This window comes from Pogona vitticeps, chromosome 2, assembly GCF_051106095.1.
Source record: "Pogona vitticeps strain Pit_001003342236 chromosome 2, PviZW2.1, whole genome shotgun sequence".
NCBI lineage: Eukaryota > Metazoa > Chordata > Lepidosauria > Squamata > Agamidae > Pogona > Pogona vitticeps.
In genome coordinates, this window is record NC_135784.1 from 61,368,191 (window position 1) to 61,387,304 (window position 19,114).

The following is a 19,114-nucleotide window of genomic DNA, read 5'->3' on the forward strand; positions in this document are numbered from 1 at the left end:
AATTTCCCCTCTGACCAAGGCCACTAGTCCCATTTGATGCATTCTGCAGGAAGAATTATTGATTGATTGATTGATTGATTGATTGATTGATTGATTGATTGATTGATTGATTGATTGGATTTATACAGTGCTCAATTAGTGGAAAATGCTGATCTGGCTAGTGTACATGATGAAACGACAAAAACCCCAACCTCCCTGCCCTCTATTCCGATTTTGTTCTATCAATAACAAAAGGAGTCATAACAATGACAATGAAATACCCGTATGGTGACAACCAAGAAAACAAAAAAGATTTATATACAAAGTATTACTAAACTCCTACCTATGGGGTTATGTTCTTAAAATCCATTTTAAATAGTTCCGCCTTTGCTAATTTTCTGAATGCTCAACAGGACGGAGCCTGATGCATCTCCAATGGAAGTTTATTCCATAGGGATGGGGCCACGACAGAGAAGGCTTGATTCCTCGTCGACACCTTTCTCACCTCTCTTGGCGTGGCCACCCACAGTAGCAACGCCTGGGAGGAATGAGTGAAATGGGCAGCTGTTTTTTGGAGGAGATATTCCAACAACTATCAAGGTCCCAAACCATTCGTGGCCATGTAAGTCAAAACCAACACCTTGAATTGGGCACTAACAGGGAGCCAGTGCCAGTGAACCAGTATTGGGGTTATATGACTGAATTATCCTACTCCCAAAATCAGCCTGGCCACTACATTTTGGACCTGCTGAAATTTTTGCACCATCTTCAAGGGCAGCCCCATACAGCACTCATCTATTCTTGAGGTTACCAATGCATGTATATATGTTGTTAGGGATTCCCCATACAGATGGGGTGCAACTGAGCATAATATAACCCACGATGAAGCTCCTTATTTGGAACAAAGTTGAATAATGTTGCTTCTGTGACAATAAAATATTCCTGACAGCTGCAACCCCACTGTTGCCCATCAGCTGCAGGCTGCATATGAAGCTACCTTATACTGGCAATTATTCTGCATGTTTGCTGAGGAATCTTTTGCAGCTGGTAGCTAAACTGAAGATCTTTTGCTTGCCAAGCATATGGTTTGCTACACCTCACTCGCTCACCAGTTACTCTTCCAAGTGTGCCTGACATCATAGTCATTGATCTGGTGCTTATCAGCTTGCTCATCTAGGAAGTCAAACATGTACTTGATGGCCAGAGGCAAGGCACTCCCTCGATGGGCCGTACTGAAGATAGTCTCAAACAGGTCATCCACAAACTTCTGCAACGTCCCCTAGATGCAAAAAGGACAGAATATTTGCACAGTAAGTACTAAGCTTGTCATGCACGGAAGCAAGACAACAGCAGTTAAATACGTGTTTCAGCTTCCCATTCCTTTCCTACTGGAGGCTGGACATCATCATGGCTACCTGGATTTTTTGTGCAGTGGCTGTAAGCAGTGGCACATCTCAAATCAATCAACAAGATTTCTGAGATAAGTTCTTTCTCATATTTTACCCTGAATTACTTGTTGTAAAGATTTCTACTTTTAATTCTTCCTTGTGACTGAGGTATTCTGGTATCTGCATTTTACATGTTCTATTAGTTTTTACTAATTTGGCTTTTGTGTTTCTTCATCTGTCACTATCTCCATTTAGAGCATTCTTAGCATCCTGCAGTAAATCCATATTTCAAACGCTTCTATCTTTTTTGTAGTCACTTATATTAAAATGGCCTATGATGCCATGGGACATGACAGAACCAGAAATGTATAGCACTATAAAATACATATTGCTGAAGTCAATGTTAAGTTTTCTTATTGTATTTTTTATCTGAATGAAACTGCCCTGGGCCATCTCTGTTCTGCCCAAGCTGTCTTAGAAAGAATAAAGAACTTGTCGATATATTATAAGCAGAAAGACTGTATTATGAAAGGATGAACAGAAGCGTCACCAGTGGAAATAAGAGAACCAAACACGATTGTTGGATTGTGCAGGACAACTTCATTTGTCCTTTCAAAAATAATAATAATAATAATACAGCAAATATGGCATCTGCTAATAGACCTCATATATTTATACCCCACCATAAAATGGAAAATGTTGTAAATGGGCTTTCTAGATAATCTCCATTCTAGACTCTGGTGATCAAATTATGTGCTATCAAGTTCATTCTCACAAGGTATAAAATACTCAGGTATAAATTACTCTTGGGGGCACTATGGGATTGTGCAGCTTGCCCAAGGCCTCACCATGGGAAATCAAACTCTCCATTTCAGTTTCCGCAGCCAGGTACTCATTTGACCCACTGAGCTATCCAGTCAGTTAAGTAAGACTTGAAGTGTCACAACACTGGTAATTTACGTACCACACCACAAGAAATCTGAGTGTTCTAACATGTATTTTTAATCAGTAACTCAGAATATCATTACAAATGACCCAAAAGTATTTTGAACAGTACAGAGCAACCCTGTGCAACTCTTTTCCCATGGACACATCATGATTTGTTAGAAGTGCAGCTAGTCTCCTCTTATCCATCTATAAAAGATGGTTCATGTGCCATAGGTTTTCCTCAGTCAGAGAAATAAATATTTTTTAGAGCTAACAGTGGAGGAAAACAGAATTCTTCATTTTAGTAATAAATGGTATTTGACAGAATTTTAACTTTTCATTACACATCCACAACTCTTGACATTTACATGTGATGGTGAAGTATTATAGACACAATTGTGCCATCTGTAGGTATTATTATTATTATTATTATTATTATTATTATTATTATTATTATTATTATTATTATTATTATTATTATTATTATTATTATCATCATCATCATCATCATCATCATCATCATCATCATCATCATCATCATCATCATCATCATTCCACATCCCCAAATTTTTCAATATTTCCCCAGGCAGGATTCTGGGAGCTGCTGCCCACAGATCCGCATGGATAGACAGCTAGATTTCACTCATCTGGACTACGACTTGTCTTCAAGGTTGTACCATTGTCTTTGGCCTTGCTTCTGATTGTTAATGTACACAAAATGGAAGCCATGATGCTTCCTGGCGGTTGTAGTTCCTCAGGAGACACACTCTATAGAGCCTAAAAGGCAGCAAGACTACAAAACGCAGGATGCATCACAGCAACTTCATTTTTTGTACATTAGCTACAGGAAGCGAGGCCTGAGACAGGCATGCAGCCTCAGAGATAGGCCTTGGTCCAGACGAGCAAAATGCAGGTGCTTATAAGTACAGCAGTACCTCGGTTTACGAATTTAATGCATTCTACATGACGTTACGTAATGCGAACAATTCGTAAACTGAAATGCAGTTTGCCATAGGAACGGGGGCGGCGATATAAACCTCCTGGCACAATGCATCCTGGGGAAACTTCCTTCGTACTGCGGAAAAAAAAACGTAATGGATTTCCGTTCGTAAACTGAAAATTATGTTAATCGAGATGTTTGTAAACCCGAGATACTACTCTATCCGAAAGTGTGGGTCCTATGTATGGGTTAGATCTTCTAGAATTCTGACTGGGAAACTTTCAGAGAATTCTGGGATTTGAAGTCCAAAAGGAAAAAAAATGTATGGCATATTCTCTAATTGTAGATTTATCAGCAGGAAAAGAAGATAAGAGAATAATCCTAATCTTTTGAGATTTCTATTTCAGTGTTTGTGCTAAGCACATGATCCTTTTTTCCCTAAATGAATTCCATGCTTTGACTACTAAGGAAGATAATCACATAGTGCTGCCGCTTGTCACCTCATGTATAATGTAGCTAGTGAAAAAATAAAACATTCATCACATTGAACAAGAACCCTGGTTTAAGATGAAGCTTAATGAAGCTGGAGGCCATTGTTAATCATCGTAGCAAGAACCTTCTTTTTGGAAAGGGACATTGACTCATTGTTCTCAACAGCAGATCTTCTGAATGGTAAAGGAATGCCCGAAAAGGAGATGAGTGATCTTCCTCCCTCTCTACCTATGGATGGATTAACCCAAGTCACTGTGAAGAGAGACCATAGTTTGAGAGTGACAAAGACACAGACAGCTGTGTTTAGGCTCTGTAAACATCCTTATAGGCATTTGATGTGGAAGTAGTGAACTTTGGTTCTCTGATACAGTCTCTAAGCTGTGTGCCTCCCACTGTGTGTAGGCCTGTGAATTAACAGAAATATTGCAGAGCATCAATAAGCCGCTAGTGAACTCCTTGCAAAGGAAATCAAGCCCAAGAAAGCCGACTGCCTGGTGAATTCCTCTGACTGCTTGGAGAAATGGAGTGAACAATGCATCTCAGTGTCTCAGGTTTATGCGAAAGGTATACTGAGGTACGACGCTATCGTTTAGCACAAACCTGCGATACTCAGATTATCATTCAGCCAATTACCAACGAGAAAATGAATGGTGCTGGAACATTTCTAAAATTTATTACACGGTTTAGGTATACCCTAGGGGAAACATTCAGTGGTGCTACTTGCATGCAGCTGCTGCAGCAATTGTAGAATTTTTCAGTTTGATGAATTTCACAGTGTTATTTTTGTTTGCTGGGCAACAAATCTTTTATTGTTAACCATTTGATTTACATCAGAAACCAGTGCAGCAATTATACCATGTGAGCAGTCCAGTATTTGTCTCCTTGGCCAGTGGACTTTTAATGCTCCCTCGCCTCCCTTGCTTTTGCTGATGCAGAGTACTGGCAAAATGAGAGTGTCTATCAAGCATATAAACAATAAGCACTGGGGAAATCAGTGATTGCAGCAACCAGAGGCTGGGATTCAGTTCCCTTCGTCAGGAGCTAGGATGCAAAACCAGCCATCGCAGCTGGGGTTTTAGTTATTTATTTATTTAGGTCAGAGGTAATGGGGCCCAGAAATGCCTACTTAGTGTGTAAAGAAATATGAACAAATAGTTTGATAGCATGGTTCAGCTGCCACGAAACAGGAGGGAGGAACCAGCTGTCCTCCCAGAGGCAGCCTCTGTTGGACTGTGCTCTCCCAGGCACCCTTGCAAAGGTTCAGAAAATCTTGCACTCCCCAGAGCTCCTTGGGGCCCCGTTTCTCCCTGCTTGTAGGAGGAACAGCTGGGAATCTCAGAAACAGGTGGGTGATTCTACCTCCTGCTGATTTGGGTTTTGCATTCCCATAATTCAGCTTGGGGGGGAAGACGGTTGCTGACGACATGTGGGGGTGGAAGTCCATTAAATACAAAAGTATCTTCCCCAGCAGATCAACAGCACCCAGAGGCCAATTAGTGACCTAAAAGGTTTTCCACACTCATAAAAACAAATATTCATTAGAGCTAACAGAATTCTTCATTTCAGTAATAAATAGCATTTGACATAATTTTAACTTTTCATTAATTTTATACATGCAACACACATACGTATACAGTGGTGCCCCGCATAGCGACGTTAATCCGTTCCAGGATTAACGTCACTATACGAAAACATCGCTAAACGGAAAGAAAACCCCCATAGGAACGAATTAAACCCTGTTTAATTCATTCCTATGGGGCAAAAACTCACCGTTCAGCGAGGATCCTCCATAGGGGCGGCCATTTTCCTCGCCTCGGTAAGCGAGGACTCCGTCTAGAAAACAGGGAGCGCCATTTTGGAACCGCCTATCAGCTGGCATTCCCCCCCCAGGAAAAGGAGGAAGAGGAGGAGGTGAAGCGGGAGACGGGGAGTCAGGCGCCCGGCCCTTTCCCTTCCCCTTCCGCCGCCGCCGCTGCCCTGGGAGGAACAAGCCGGCCGGGTGCCGGCTTGAAGAAGAACCGGAGCAGGTGAAGGGGGAGGTGGAGCCAGGCACCCGGCCGGCTTGTGGCTTGTTCTTTCCCGGGGCCGTGCAGGGGGAAGAGGGAAGCCTCTTCCCCCTGCACGGCCCCGGGAAGAAACAAGCCACAAGCCGGCCGGGTGCTGGCTTGAAGAAGGGGAGGTGGAGCCAGGCGCCCGGTCGCGCCGGGGCTTGTTCTTTCCCAGGGCCGTGCAGGGGGAAGAGGCTTCCCTCTTCCCCCTGCACGGCCCCGGGAAGAAACAAGCCACAACCTGGCCAGGTGCCGGCTTGAAGAGAGGAGGAGGTGAAGGGGAGGCGGAGCGAGGCGCCCGGTCGCGCCGGGGCTTGTTCTTTCCCGGGGCCGTGCAGGGGGAAGAGGCTTCCCTCTTCCCCCTGCACGCCCCGGGAAGAAACAAGCCACAACCTGGCCAGGTGCCGGCTTGAAGAGAGGAGGAGGTGAAGGGGAGGCGGAGCGAGGCGCCCGGTCGCGCCGGGGCTTGTTCTTTCCCGGGGCCGTGCAGGGGGAAGAGGCTTCCCTCTTCCCCCTGCACGGCCCCAGGAAGAAACAAGCCACAAGCCGGCCGGGTGCCGGCTTGAAGAGAGGAGGAGGTGAAGGGGAGGCGGAGCCGGAGCGAGGCGTCCGGTCGCGCCAGGGCTTGTTCCTTCCTGGGGCCGTGCAGGGGGAAGAGGCTTCCCTCTTCCCCCTGCACGGCCCCGGGAACGAACAAGCCACAAGCCGGCCGGGTGCCGGCTTGAAGAGAGGAGGAGGTGAAGGGGAGGCGGAGCCAGGCGCCCGGCCCAGGGCTCTTTCTCTTCCCTCTTCCCCCTGCATGGCCCGGGAGGAGCGAGCCGGCCGAAGCGCCGCTCACCGCCGGCCTTCGGATGAGCGGCCGCCGCCGCCTCCTCAGAGGAAGAGGGCTCCCCTGCGGTCTTTCTTAAGCTCCCACCTGCATTTTCCCCCAGCTGACCGGCGGGAGCTTGAGAAGGACGGTGGGAGAGCCCTCCCCCGGGGTCCTTCCGATGCCCCCGCCGGTCAGCTGGGGGAATATGGGGCCTATGGGGAAAAATCGCTTTGGCAAAATCCGCATCGGTATGCGGATTTGTCGTTAAACGGGGCGCCCGTTAAGCGAGGCACCACTGTACTGTACATAAAGCACATTTTCTAACAACTGGGTCAGTTGGAATATTCCCCATGTTCTGTATAACCTGGCGATTTGTATGCCTACCCAAAGCTTACAATCTGCCAAAGCAGTCCTCATTCCATTCTGATTTACCTTGGTAGCAAGCAGGCGGGTCAAATAAATCTCTGAGACCATCTTGCTCCCACGGTCACCTTCTCGTTGGTCCATGTGATCATGGTTCTTCACCAGATGCCACAGCTTGGTGCCACTCTCCAGGTCTGGAGTGATCATAGGAGTCCGGGAACGTAGACTGTCAGGACTGCTGGCTGTCCGGAGCATACTCTCTGTGAGGAAACCACATGCAATGGGAACCGCCTCTCCCTCTGCTGAGTCTCAGCCTCAGCTGTCCTCCCCTCCGCCTCACTTAGCTTGCGGCATTGCCTGTCATATCATTGGGAGTACATGATATGTACTCGGCTACCTTCTCCACAGAACTTTATATATTGGGTAGCTTTAAAACGGGGAGAAAATTGGACCTTCCTTTTGCTGCCAAGAGATTGACACACCTGCCCAACAGGGAGTGGAAGTCATTACAGCATAAGGTCTGCCCTGCTATGGGCAGGATTCACCTCCAATTCTAAGCAGCCAAGATACAAAGAGACCAAATATGCCTAAGCCAAGACAGTGCAGGTTGTGCCAGTCAAGCTGTTCCAAATGGTTTGTGCCGGCATATACATTTTCAAAACAGGTTTAAAATTCCTTCCAGACTGGACCTCTCCACTGCTTGTGCAACCTGGCAATTGATTTTCCACATTGAAAGCAAAGTCATGATTATGTTTTTGATTTATAACATTCTCCAACAAAAGAAATATCTTAAGGGGCTTACATTTTACTTTGTTCTTATTAAGTGACATGTCTACCTTTGATTTTACATTTCCCTTAACAATTTATAGTATGTCATACTGGTGTTCAGCTAATAAAGACATTTATTCATGCCCTACGCTTCAGCCAGAACAGGGGTTCTCTGCTTTTGGCCTCCCAGCTAGCACGGCCAATGGTCAGATCCTGGAATTATTCTAAAACATCTTCAAGACCAAAGGTTGAGAAACACAGAACTAGGAGAACTCCCTGAAGATATACATATTTTACAAAAGCATCTAAGCATAGATGCTTATGAGAGAGAGAATCAAGAAAGAAATTCCTAAAGTGGCACAGCTGACAGTTCTGCAGTAAGCAACTCCAAGAATAGCTTGGATGACATTCTCACACAAAATGTGGAAGGGGCTTAATTGAAACAGCCCCACCGTGTGTAATATGGGATGCTGTTTTGGTCTTTGCTTGCTTGGGAAGATTCTGATTCATAACTGCTGGTCGGTCCCTAAATTCCAGGCAGCAAACAAACAAGGATATTTTCTCCCTTACCATATCTGCTGAGTGACTTGGTAAAGGTGGAGGAGTTTGAAATGTTGTAGGCCGAGTTCTGCTTGGGCACCAGTGCCACTGAGGAACCATCAGTGACCTATAAAGAATATTAACAACATTACAGCCAAAGGGACATTTCAATTTCACAAGCCCTGCACTTCTCATCTCAACAGTATTCCTTCCCCAAAGAAAAGGAAGCTGAAATGACCGTTTTAGCTGTCTGTTTAACGGGCTTCCCTCAATGTCTAGGACATCTGACAGGATGGGCCATGCCTCTGGAAGGAATATTGATGCTCAAGAAGAATGATCAAAGGCCTGTCTCCAACATCTAAGCCAACTGCCACAGATGTGGCAATAGCCACCCCTGCCAATATTCTGAAGTGTATTTCAACCTAGAATTGTTCCATGGTGTCCACCTCCTCAGTTCTATATTCACGACAACTAAATCGACTCAAAAGTGTAGGTGAACACCCAAAACAGCCTTGCTTGTGACTTGCAAAAGTGTAATGAAAACATGTTAGTGGATTGAGAGTACATGAATTTCTTTGGCATAAAATGCAAGAATGGATCCACGTTTGTTAATAACTGCCTGGTTGGACAGATGTGTCTCCATACCTTTAGGATGTGGTAATTAAACTCCTTCGGCTATTTACTCCCTCTGGGGGATGTCAAGGCCCATCTTATCAGACCATATGCTTAAACAGAATACAGATGTGGAACATGGGGAGGTGATCAGATAGCTGCAAAGGGACACATGACTGCAATGGAAAAGACCACTTTAATGGAAGTGATCTCCCTCGAAGTGACCCTTCCATTTGCTCCAAAAAGGTTGAGCCTGATTATGGACTGAGGAGAGGCTGGAGTCCATTTCCCCATGTATCATGTGATCACCAGGAAATAGATCACACTGCTCCACAACCAGTTCAAATTGCAACTATTTCCCTGTTTGATCACATCCTTAATTTTATGAGCAATTACAGATTCTAGGTTCTGTTTCCCATTTTCAGAACCAATTATGCATAAGTTGAACAGAGCAAAGATGACAGTCAAACTTAGTCTTACTTGCTCCTTATCAGATTTCTTATCATTTACCAGTTATCTTACTATTACAAGCTTCCTTCCTCAATATTGAGGACTAGGAGCTTTATTTTTATTTTAAACAAAAGTCATGGTTTTCAAGATGTCCAAACTTGACCTATCCAGCTCCATATTTGCATATGTGAATTTTATGCATCCTGAATGTAGCCTGGTCTAGTGCCTTCCCCAACACAACATCAGCAGGAAAATCATGGGCAAGGGCAGTTCACAGTGCCAATCTCTCCACATATGAGACATCTAAACCAGGGGTTCCCAACCCCTGGTCCGTGGTCCAGTGCCAGTCCATGGCCATGGCAGGACAGCTCTCCCCCCCCGCACACACTTTCCCCATGCACGGCCAACCCACCTGCATGCATGGGTGCCCTGCTCCTCCACGCATGCGCACAGACCCCGGCCCCCAACCGGTCCGCAGTTTAGAAAGGTTGGGGACCACTGATCTAAACTGGGTGTTGTTTATACTAAGTCATCTGCTTTCTTATGCCACACCTCCACAATTAAAACCAGTGGACAACCACACCTGGTAATGGGCTAAGGTGTTGAGTCTTTTCCAGTCATTGTCGATCTTTGTGGTTACATCTTCATCTTGAAGTATTATCCGAGCCATCCTGCCCTGCCGCCACTCTGCACCGATGGAAGAGAAGGGCATGGGGTCACTGGGGATCGTGCTCACTTTGGACAGATCACAGAACGAAAGGCATGGAGAACATGTGAATGAGGCGTGGCACAAACAGTTTTAAAAAGCCACACCCCACTTAACCCTTCAGTAGTCCTGCCAACAAGCCACAGCTAAGAGAACCTTGAAAGAGGAAGGCTGAGGAAACCTTTGCTTTTTCAGATGTTATGGTACAGTTGGATCCCATTTCTCAACAACCTTGGCTAATATGGCTAATGATGAAGGATAACGAGTAGGCCATATATCAACAATATGTGGAGGGCCAGAGGTTCCCTGCTGTAAATGAAACCAGCCATACTTCAGCTGAGCTGAACCATCTTCTCCTTTTTGTGTTCCACTTAGAAACGTGTGACATCCCTAGTGTTAAGCCGCTCAGCTCTGTCTGGTGAATCACCAAGCAACAGAAGTATCATCAGCTCACTCCACTTCCCTCTACTGATTTTTTTTAATGTGAGGCTCACATTTTTTTCAATGCCTCCAAAGTTTTAAAACTTTGTCCCCTGATCTTATAGCTCTATAGTCTGTTCAGGTTATTCAAACAAATGTTTAATCAGAGGTTACAGCTTTCCTTATATCTCACAGGGCTACCTTTATGACACAGCACAACACAGAAGACAAGAGTATAGGATACAGCTATTGCATTCCCTGATAAAGTATTAAATGGACCAGCAAGTCTGCATAAATAACATTTTCTTCTGAGTGAACTGGCTTTGTTATGTGCAGCTTATCCTTCTAAAGATAGGCCTGGTAATGAGGGACATTTGCAATCTACTTGAGGAACACTATTGTGAAGCTAAAATAGGTGAATCTGTTTGGATATCAGGGTTTCTGCTGAGATCACTATGACTGCCGTCATCTTTGTACCCAATGAGATGACTATCAGCTGGCAGTTTGAAACTACCATCACCTGCTAGACATTTTGGCAACAGTCTATTTAGTAAATGGAGACAATTACTCATTAAAAGGTTAATAGCATGTTCTTCAAGTAAAGAGTCTTGTGGCACGTTAGAGATTAACAGATTTGTTGTGACATAAGTTTTTATGGCCAATTGTATCTGATGAAGTGCTTTCCGCCAAATCTCACCCTGCATCACTTTGTTAATCTTTAAGTGCTACAAGACTTTTAATGGCTTTTGCGGCAACAGATTTGTACATCTGCCTGCCGGCCACACGGCTGACATGTAATATGAGCTGCCTGAAAATCCAACTTTTACTTTGATCTGTCCCTACAAGAAACAACTGTGTCTCTGCAGCTCACCCAAATCCATGTCTCCGGCCTTGGGTCTCTGGGAGTATGGCACTCCTTTGTACACAGCATCCAGAAGCTTCTCCTTCACTTGTGTGATGGTATCACAGTTCAAGACCTTGACTGGGATCTCAGGAGCATTTTCATTCTCAGGATTCACACAGTTCAGTGTCTACACGGAAGAGGTAAATGTGTTTGTATGAGGGGATGCACCACATTCCACAAAGAGTGGGATGGCTGGGCAGGGAGATGGGCAGAAGAAAGACCTGCTAACTTTGAACAGCTTTCCGAACTGCTTTACATCATCGACAGTCATTTTGTACACCGTTCTGAGGAACAAGGACTGGAAGCTGACCCTTCCCACTCCAGTAACATCTATTCTGCTAAGCTAAGGTCAACAAGCTGGGCTATTGCTATTGCCAACCTGTCTAAACACCATTCTCTTTTATTTGTCTTTGATTGATTGATTGATTGATTGATTGATTGATTGATTGATTGATTGATTGATTGATTGATTTGATTTGATTTATATCCTGCCCATCTGGTCTGGTCGACCACTCTGGGCGGCTTCCAATAAAAGGGAGGGTTAAGACCACTGAGCCCAGCTGTTCTGATTCCAACAATGGCCAGCCACATGCTGTGGAAAGTTTACAGGCTTCGCTGTGTACTGCAAGAACCCAAGAAGAATTGGAATGGATCAGAACAGAAGCCTATCTAGTCCAGCATTCTTTTCCTACAGTGGCTGAGCAGATGCTTATGGGAAGGCCACAAGCAGGATGAAAATGGTATTTTTCCACTTGGGTTTCCCAGCAACTGGTACAGTATATAGACAGTCTTTGCCACTGGAGGCTATACATGACTAGTGACCACCTTTCCTCCACAAACCTCGCTCATTTACTTGGAAACCATCCCAGTTAATGGTCACAACTATGCTCAGTGGAAGTGAATTCCATCGTTTACCTGTGTGGGGAAGCACTGCTATTTGATGCCCTTAAACTATGCTTCCTTTAGATTTTGTTGTGGTCAATATTATCTGATAAATAAACCAGGTCAGTATGCTCCTGAGTGGTTACTACTATGCAGTATGGGGCTTTTCTCACAGATTAAGCAGAGAATTAATAACAATTTCTTTTGTTTTTAATTTCTCCCAAGAATCACATTACAAAACCCAATGCTTTAATTGCTCTTAGCATCCTGATTATTCCACCCATATTTCTCCTCTTCTTCATCTTTTCCCAGTCTGGCACAAGGGACACTAGCCCTAGCAGGTTCATGGCAAGAACCAGAGTTTGCAAAGGGTCTCACTTTCACTAACCAACATTTTGTAGTCAATTTGTTGACGGATGAGCTTATCTTCACTTAAGGAGTAGCGGGCCTCTCCGGTGATGGCGTCGATTGGCCCCTTCTCCATCTGTTGTTTGATGGCACAGTACAGCATGAACAGAGGTTCACCAGCACATTCCTAAAGAAAAGAAAGGAATGAAGAATGAAAGGGCATGAGATGTAATATTCGACAGTCCTCTCTGAAAGAACCTTGTGCACCAAGAAGAAATTAAGAATGTTCCATTTCATTATTTCAGAATCAAACTTGCATCAGAGGCTAGTTTTATTAAGCATTATTCTCACACTACTAGAAATTATTGAAAGTACTTCTTGGGAGTAAAATGTGCTTTAAATCAATACACTGAAGTGTCTACTGCAAGATTAAGATCTGGACAGTTATTGAGTTCTCTCTTGTCTCTGTACACTCCTTCATTTACTTTAGCATGGCATTTTAATACCTTTAGTCAAGAATGTTGTAATAGTTTCATGTTTGCTTTTATCTTAACCTCTCTCTTTTTGCAATATGCAAGCCTTAAATTAACTATTCTAGCTGGCTTTTTGAAAAAGTATTCACACAAGACTTTCACACTGCAATAGGCATCATCTATTAACAATAAGGCATAGCCTGAAAACAAAGCAAACCGGTGACCTAAATAGATTCAAGAACCTCACTGGAGATCATAGAACTTTTCAGTTCCAAAAAGATAGCTGTGTTACATCGTTTCAGCATGTTGGCAAAACTCTCTCTTTCTTGTGTCTGTATCTGATGCTTTCCCATTTCTAGAGCCAACACATTGGGCTTGTAGGGTTTTAACAACTTAAATAATTTCCTTATTTTCCAGTTTGTTCACCAAGACATGAATCCAAAATTCAGAGATTGCTTTATTACTACAAAATTTCTTTATTACTTCTTTATTACTTCTTTATTACTACAAAATTACTACAAAATTTCAACATAATGATATTTTTACACTTAATACAATATATTACAGTATAATAATAAAATGTGATCTGAGAGATTTTAAACAATTTTCTATTTTATGTTTTAAAAGCTCCTTTAAAGCTTAAAGTCTTTGTGAGAGGTCAACACATGTGGCTGCTACTGTAGACTTTTAAAACTGGACTGTAACTGGTCCTAAATATGATGCTGTGTGATCAGAAAATGTTGCTTCAAAGGGTTTATGGGGAAAAAAGGACCAATAACGTTTTTTTCTTTCCATATACAGACAGGCTTGTATGACCGACCACAAGGCACCATTTCTAGGGCTAAGTCTGGCCCTCTTTTGAAAGTACATAGTAAGAGTTGTATTATCTAGCTTCTCAGAGAGGCATTTACCTTTAAAGATACATTTAAAAACAATGAAGAAATTTGTTTTTAAAAGCCCTTTTATCGACCTTGTATCACTGCAGGTTTACCAAGAGGCTACCCTATCCCAATTATACAGACAATGCAAGGCAGGCACAGAAAATTAACTTGGTTTGGATTCAAATTATTGGAAGTTAGGCTTACTATACATTTAGAACCCAGTACAATTGTTAGTCCCTGTCAGCCAAACCACTGAATCAACTGGACTTTGGTAGTCAATAGTTGTCTTCTAGCTGGGTCAAATAACAGAATGTAGCCCTTCAAGATTAAAAGAGTGACAGATTCTGATTAGAAAACAATTAGACCAATATGGCATATATCCCAATATCAAATCTCTTTCAGTACATCTCTTACAACCTGCTTCTTCAGAAAAAACTGTAAGTCAAGTGCAAATTGATGCCCTATTATTCACACAGAGTTTCCAGAAGTATGTAGTTCAGAAACAAATTGTGCATAAATCTGCCTCCTCTAGCATTTCATCTATGGATTGCATTTCAACTACCTTCTATGGATTTCTTGTTCTTAAAAAACAAAAACAAAACTCAGCTCATATTATACAACACTTCACGGCAACGAGGCTCACATATCAATCATGAGATGTATGAAATAAGTGCTTCCTCTAATTTCCTCTACATTTACTGCCTGCTAATTTCGCTGGGTGTCTCCTAATACTGCCATTACATACAAGAAGAAATACATAATTGGCTACTCAGTTTCCCCATACTAATAAAAGAAACAATACAACTTGGCAATTATTTCACAACTTAACCATCTGACCTATGCTTAGACTTTTTAGAACAGCAACACAAAAATGCTCAAGGGAGCAATTTTAATGGAAATGCAGAATTTTGTGCAAACACATGTAGATGAAAGGGAGAAAAAAAAACAAGCGGAAGAGAGAAAAACAGAAACAGAGAGTGGATTGCCACAGAATCCCAGCCCAAAGAGAGCTGTTCTCTACACTTAAGTGTCTGTGATAAAAGTGGATTGTATGTGAGATGCAGAAGCTGGGGAGACAAGTATGGGTGGGAATAATAGGGTGATGGTAAGTGGTGCTTCTGAAATAAACTAAAGGGATCATCCAACTGTAGCACGATGAAAACAGTTGAGATAGGAATTGTGCTTTCACAATGCCATAGTGCTGAGACACACCTTATCCTTTAAATACATCCGTATTAGCTGGTGCAGATTTTCCTCCCCAAACAAAGTAGAGATGAAAGTAGGATGGACAGGGACAAAAAACCCAAGTTATCTCAATCCTGTCACCTTTCCCCCTACCGGCCACCATAACAACAAATTCTACTTTGGTGCAAAGTGCGCCTGCTCTCTCTGTCACCATATGTTGTTAGCATCTCGTTAGCATCTGCAGTAATTAAAGAGACAGCTGCTAACGAGCAGGAACAGGCATACATCATCCCTAGACCTTCCAACAACACGCCTGTCTTTGAAATTATGTTTCATTTGCAAACTTGGCTTCATTAAGCCTGGCTGAGAGGGGGGAAAAAAACAAGAGATTGAGAGAACCAATGTGGGGACTCTGGTGTTTATTAATAACTGTCTTGTCTCCTCATAATGCACAAGCCAAATGATGGCCGTACGTTAACAGGCACACATGGCAATTATTCTGCGGCAGGGTAAGGTTTTTCCCGTCGCAGCTTCCTCTTCCCCTTTGAGGGGAGGCCAAAAAAATGTAAGGCTCTTCCAAGGAGCTTTTTGATTGCTTATAAAAACTAGCTGCAAACCACTCAGCCACGAAAAAGAACACAGACGGAGAATAAATTGAAGATGGCTCCTTGGTCACATCTCGTTTGTCTGCTGCGTCTTCTCTGTGCAGATTATTTATTTATTTATTAAGCGTTTGCAGTTGGCCAAGGAGCAACACACTGCTTTGGAGCTGAAGAGCCTGACCTTTCATCAAGGCTGTTTACAGGCACTCACAAAAGTGGTGGATTGCTTTTTAAACATATAATCTCTGAAGTTGAAACCATTTATTGTTCTCAGTCCAGAGATGTTCAGCAGATACAATGGCCAACAAATAGAATGCTCTATGTGTGTGTATGTTTTAAAGCTCTAGGTAGATATTAACGAATTCATTTCTCCATGTTCACTACTGGTTCATGAGCTCTTCAAATCCTGGAATTTGGCATCATGTAACAGACTTTTCTGTAAGAACTAGTGGGTTCAGTATAGGTTAGCATGTACGTATTTGTTATCAATGCACTAAAAATTCTAGTCTCCCCTTTTGTGGTTCATTGTAAAACCAGTGGCTGTTTAAAGTGTTGCACAGAATTAGGGGAGAGGGACAATACCCCAAAGTTCTCTGCAAGGTACAAACACATACGCACATATTGCAGAAACACAGTAGTCTGTCGTAGTTCATTGGACCGATCTGGTCATGGTGACGCATGCCTTAGTTACATCCCATTTGGATTACTGCAAGTCATTCTACTTGGGGCTGCCTTTGAAGTATGTTTAGAAAATTCAGTTGATTCAGAACATTGCAACCAGGCTGCTGACTGGTGCAGGTTATATGGAGCATGTAGCTCCCTTGTTACAACAGCTTCACTGCCTGCCAGTCTGTTTCTGGGTCCAATTCAAAGTGCTGGTTATTACATATAAAAGCCCTACATATGGCTTGGGTATGGGCTATTTGAAGGATCATATCACCCCATATGAGCCTTCTTCGTTTTTAAGATCTTCTGGGGAGGCCCTTCTCTCAGTTCCACCACCTTCTTAAGCTCGTTTGGTGAGGACATGAGAGAGGGCCTTATTGGTGGCTGCTCCCGGGCTCTGGAATACACTTTCCAAGAAGCCAGGTTGATCCCCCCTCTCTTGTCTTTCCATTGCCAGACAGAGATCTCTGTCTTCAGGCAGCCTTTTAGGCAGCAAGTTATCTCAAGAATGCTGGTTTTTAACTTAGGAAGTTTTAAAATGCCTCAGAATTATTTTTCTTGTTTTTTAAATCATATACAGTGGTGCCTCGCTTAACAGGCGCTCTGTTTAGCGACGAAATCGCTTAGGGATGACTTTTTCTGAGCGTTTTTGCGCTTCAATTAGTGATGGTCCCTATGGGCGATTTTCGCTTAGCGATGGTTGGGACCATGCTTCGCATAGCAATTAAATTTTGGGTCCCCTGTTTCACTTAACGATGGTTTAAACAGCCTCATGTTTGCTGTTTTTTAAATGTTTTTCTGTTATTTATAAAGATAAAGTTTACTGTTTAAAATGTTTGAAATCATAAAGTGCACTTAATAAACCCTTTGTTAACCAAATTTGACTTTGTTCTGACTCTTTTTTAATTTGTTGTTGTATTCCCCCCCTTGAGATGCACTGAATAGGTTTCAATGCATTTCAATTGGGGAACCACGTTTCACTTAACAATGTTTCCTATGGCGATTTTCGCTTAAGGACGGCAATTCGTTCCTATTGGAACGGATTATCTGGTTTTCAATGCATTTCAATGAGAAATCGCATTTCGCTTAGCGATGAAATCGCTTAGCAGCGATTTTTTTCCGGAACGAATTAACATCGCTAAGCCAGGCACCACTGTATGTTCAATTGTTTTTAAAATATGATATTTATATAGTGTTTTTAAATCTGTTGTTTTATTTGTTGTGAGTTGCCTTGGATCTCCTATGGGCAGAAAAGTGACATATAAATAATTTAAATAAAATAAAATAGAATAAATAATATTAGGAACGGCAACACCTAAAAACTAGTTTCAGAACACTTCAGCCTCTCCGGACTTTCTGTTACAATCTTAAAGTAACTATTGTGGAGAAAAGGAATTACAAAGCAAGACCTAAAAGAGAAATAGCTGAAGTGGGCTACATTCAGAGTTTCTAGTGCACAGCAAAATGATTAAGTAATACTGATTGATTGATTGATTGATTGACCATCTAGCCAGATACCACTTTGGGTAGTTTATAATATAACAAAACCAATAAAACATCACTAAAATTTAAAAGTAGGCACACTATACATATTAATTCTCCAGATTTATCCACCATCTTTGGTATAACTGTAACCAAAAAGCTCTTCTCTTTGACATGACTCCATCTCAGCCCAACCACCTTGATGGTTGATGGCAGGATGTTCATGTGAGCTGAATTCTGGGTGACTGTTAGGGGGTCACTGTCATTCTAAAAGCCATTTTACCAATGTCATTGTTATGTTCTCCCGATCTCACTGGATCCCAACCTTTCCACCACATGTCTTTTGTATCTAAACCTGTGGCCTAACTATTCTAACTATTATGCTCAATAGATCTAAACAAGTGGATGGTAATTATGAAACCTCACACTGTAATAAATTGACCGGTCCTTAAGCTTGCCACAACCCTCATAACTCTTTTTTTAAAAAAATTGCTAAACATGCCAAAAATTGGTTACATGACGTGCTAAACTGCCTTAGACTGAGTCTGACTATTGAGCTATCCAGCTCAGTAGCCTCCTCTCATTAAAGCATGGCTTTCAGGGTCTCAGGGAGAAGTCTTTCTTTTTAAAAAGAAATGACGGAGCATGAACCTGGGTTCTTTTGCTTCACTGCCAACCTGCTGATCTTCTCTTACATGGTTGAGATCTCACAAGTCAGTTTTAGGAGGCAAGATCTTGCCTTTCTCGTCATGCAGAAGAAGTATCTCTAATGCCTCCACTGTGTTCCCACTGTGAACTCCTTTCAGAGAAACCACTTTTCAGAGGCCATTACCAGGACAAGGATGGAGGTGGCAACCTGTGCGTAGATCATAGTTCTGTGAAAAGTTTTGGAGCTACCAGACAAAGTGCTCCTGAGAAGAGCATTTCCATTAATCTCTAAAGGATTACAAGAAGCTGCCAGATGCAGAGGCATGTGTAAACATTGGCATTTGGAAATGCTGGCATTTGCACGTGGGTGCCTATGCGTATGTGGAGAGCAGGCCTGAGGCAGCAGGAGCCAAACTAGCTAACGTTCACAGTGTCTTATTGATGAGATTTAGCTCATCAGGCACCTAATATTGTGCATTTTTCAATGCTCCTCTTTATCTGTTTCGCTCTCCCATTTCCTGGGATGGCTCATTAGGAGGCTGATGAATGATGCTTGAGGCCTCAACAAAAGCACGACTGCTGGGGCCTGCTGATTCTGC

The 19,114-nt window shown here is 42.9% G+C and overlaps 1 protein-coding gene across 8 annotated transcripts in view; it reads right to left on the reverse strand.

The window, feature by feature from the left end:
• PLXNA1 (plexin A1) overlaps positions 1–19,114 on the reverse strand; it is a 389,988-nt gene that overhangs the window by 23,913 nt on the left and 346,961 nt on the right. For 4 of the 8 annotated variants that reach the window (XM_020801318.3, XM_020801321.3, XM_078385246.1 and 1 more), the window contains 6 exons: positions 12,619–12,765; positions 11,316–11,475; positions 9,902–10,053; positions 8,287–8,383; positions 7,018–7,208; positions 1,089–1,258 (listed from right to left, as the gene is read on the reverse strand). In XM_020801318.3, coding sequence (XP_020656977.1) covers positions 1,089–1,258; positions 7,018–7,208; positions 8,287–8,383; positions 9,902–10,053; positions 11,316–11,475; positions 12,619–12,765 — 917 coding nt within the window. The remainder of the gene's footprint in view (positions 1–1,088; positions 1,259–7,017; positions 7,209–8,286; positions 8,384–9,901; positions 10,054–11,315; positions 11,476–12,618; positions 12,766–19,114) is intronic. The other 4 variants (XM_078385247.1, XM_072989531.2, XM_072989530.2 and 1 more) reach the window with 3 other exon arrangements.